We start from the raw sequence: 1288 nt of genomic DNA, 5'->3' as shown, positions 1-1288 counted from the left end.
TTGATAATCTAATAAACATTGAATTGCAAAGAATTTTTGTTTTTCCCTAAAAAGGGAGAATCCCATGTCATTTCCAACCTCGCCATTAAAATTTACACTAATGTTACAACACCAATCATCATCAACTGCCCGCTCACTTCGTCGTCATCCTAAATCAAAATTAACTCAAACTACAAGCATCAACAAATTAAAACCAAAACAAAATGACCATAAACCCCACTAATTATCACTACACCCACTAAGTTAGCTATCTCTCTTCTTCCAATCAAGCTCCTACCGGCGCAGCCACCGCAGGCTTCACTTTAGGAGGCCGGCCACGCCCGCGGGGCGCCCCTCCGGAGGCGGTAGTCGGAGGTGGAGCCGCACCCGCACCTGCACCTGCCGTAGCACCCTTGGGCGGCCGCCCACGTTTTTTCCCAGAAACCGTTGCAGTGGTAGTGGTGGCCTTGGGTTTAGGCGGCAGAGAAGGAGCCGTTGGATCGCGGGATTTGGGAGGCCGGCCGCGGGGACGTGGGGGCGGCGGAACGGCACCAGGTGGAAGTGGGGTTTTGGGCTTGGGTGGGCGTCCGCGTCCGCGACGTGGGGGGGCGTTTGGATCGGGTTTGAGGTAGTTGTTCTTGACGAAAAGGAGCTGGCCTGCAGATTTCATTTTGTTGAGGTGGTGAGTGAGGAGTGTGGAGTGAGCGGGAGGGAGATTTCCGTAGGTGGCTTCGATGTGTTTTGATATTGAAGATTTATTTGAGCCGTTGTCCTCGTTCAATGCTTCAATTGCTGCTAAAATCATCTGTAGAATATTACACATAATTTTGAAGAGAATTGTGAGTTGTTTGGGAATTTTTTAAAAAAGGAGAAAATTGTTTCCAGACAAAACGCCAGCTATTGGGCTGATACTGGAAACTATAAGAAACAACACAGGAAACAATAATAATTGAAAGGAAGAGCAGGAAGATAGGAAAAATTTGTGTGTACCTCTGGATACTGAGGCAAAGTGCCGGGAGGCACAGATGGCGCCGGCGCCGGAGGTTGAGCCTGATTATGAATATTATTGCCTTGCACTTCTTCACTCGCCATTCCAAAAACAACAGTTCAAGTAGTAGGGGCGGAGGAGAATTGGATTGGATGGACAAAATTGGGAGAAGGGAAGGGATATAAAAGGGTTCAACTTCAACAGATCGGAGCTGGATCGAGAAATGGAAAAAAAAGTTAATTAAATAAACAAAAAAGAAAAAGAAGAGAGGGGATTGAGTGTTCATCTGCGGCTGGGGGTTCTTCTTTTCGGTCTGATCCG

At 47.5% G+C, this 1288-nt stretch overlaps 1 protein-coding gene across 1 annotated transcript; it reads right to left on the bottom strand.

The window, feature by feature from the left end:
- On the bottom strand, window positions 1–1288 carry LOC105159884 (HMG-Y-related protein A). The gene is made up of 2 exons (XM_011077098.3): window positions 970–1288; window positions 1–784 (listed from the first exon to the last, which is right to left on the bottom strand). Exons 1-2 carry the CDS (start codon window positions 1069–1071, stop codon window positions 266–268), a joined length of 621 nt encoding a protein of 206 aa, XP_011075400.1. The 5' UTR covers window positions 1072–1288; the 3' UTR covers window positions 1–265.

This window comes from Sesamum indicum, linkage group LG1, assembly GCF_026168435.1.
Source record: "Sesamum indicum cultivar Baizhima isolate 11 linkage group LG1, ASM2616843v1, whole genome shotgun sequence".
Taxonomy (NCBI): domain Eukaryota; kingdom Viridiplantae; phylum Streptophyta; class Magnoliopsida; order Lamiales; family Pedaliaceae; genus Sesamum; species Sesamum indicum.
Note: the sequence above shows the minus strand (reverse complement) of the source record. Positions and strands in the feature narration are given on the sequence as shown.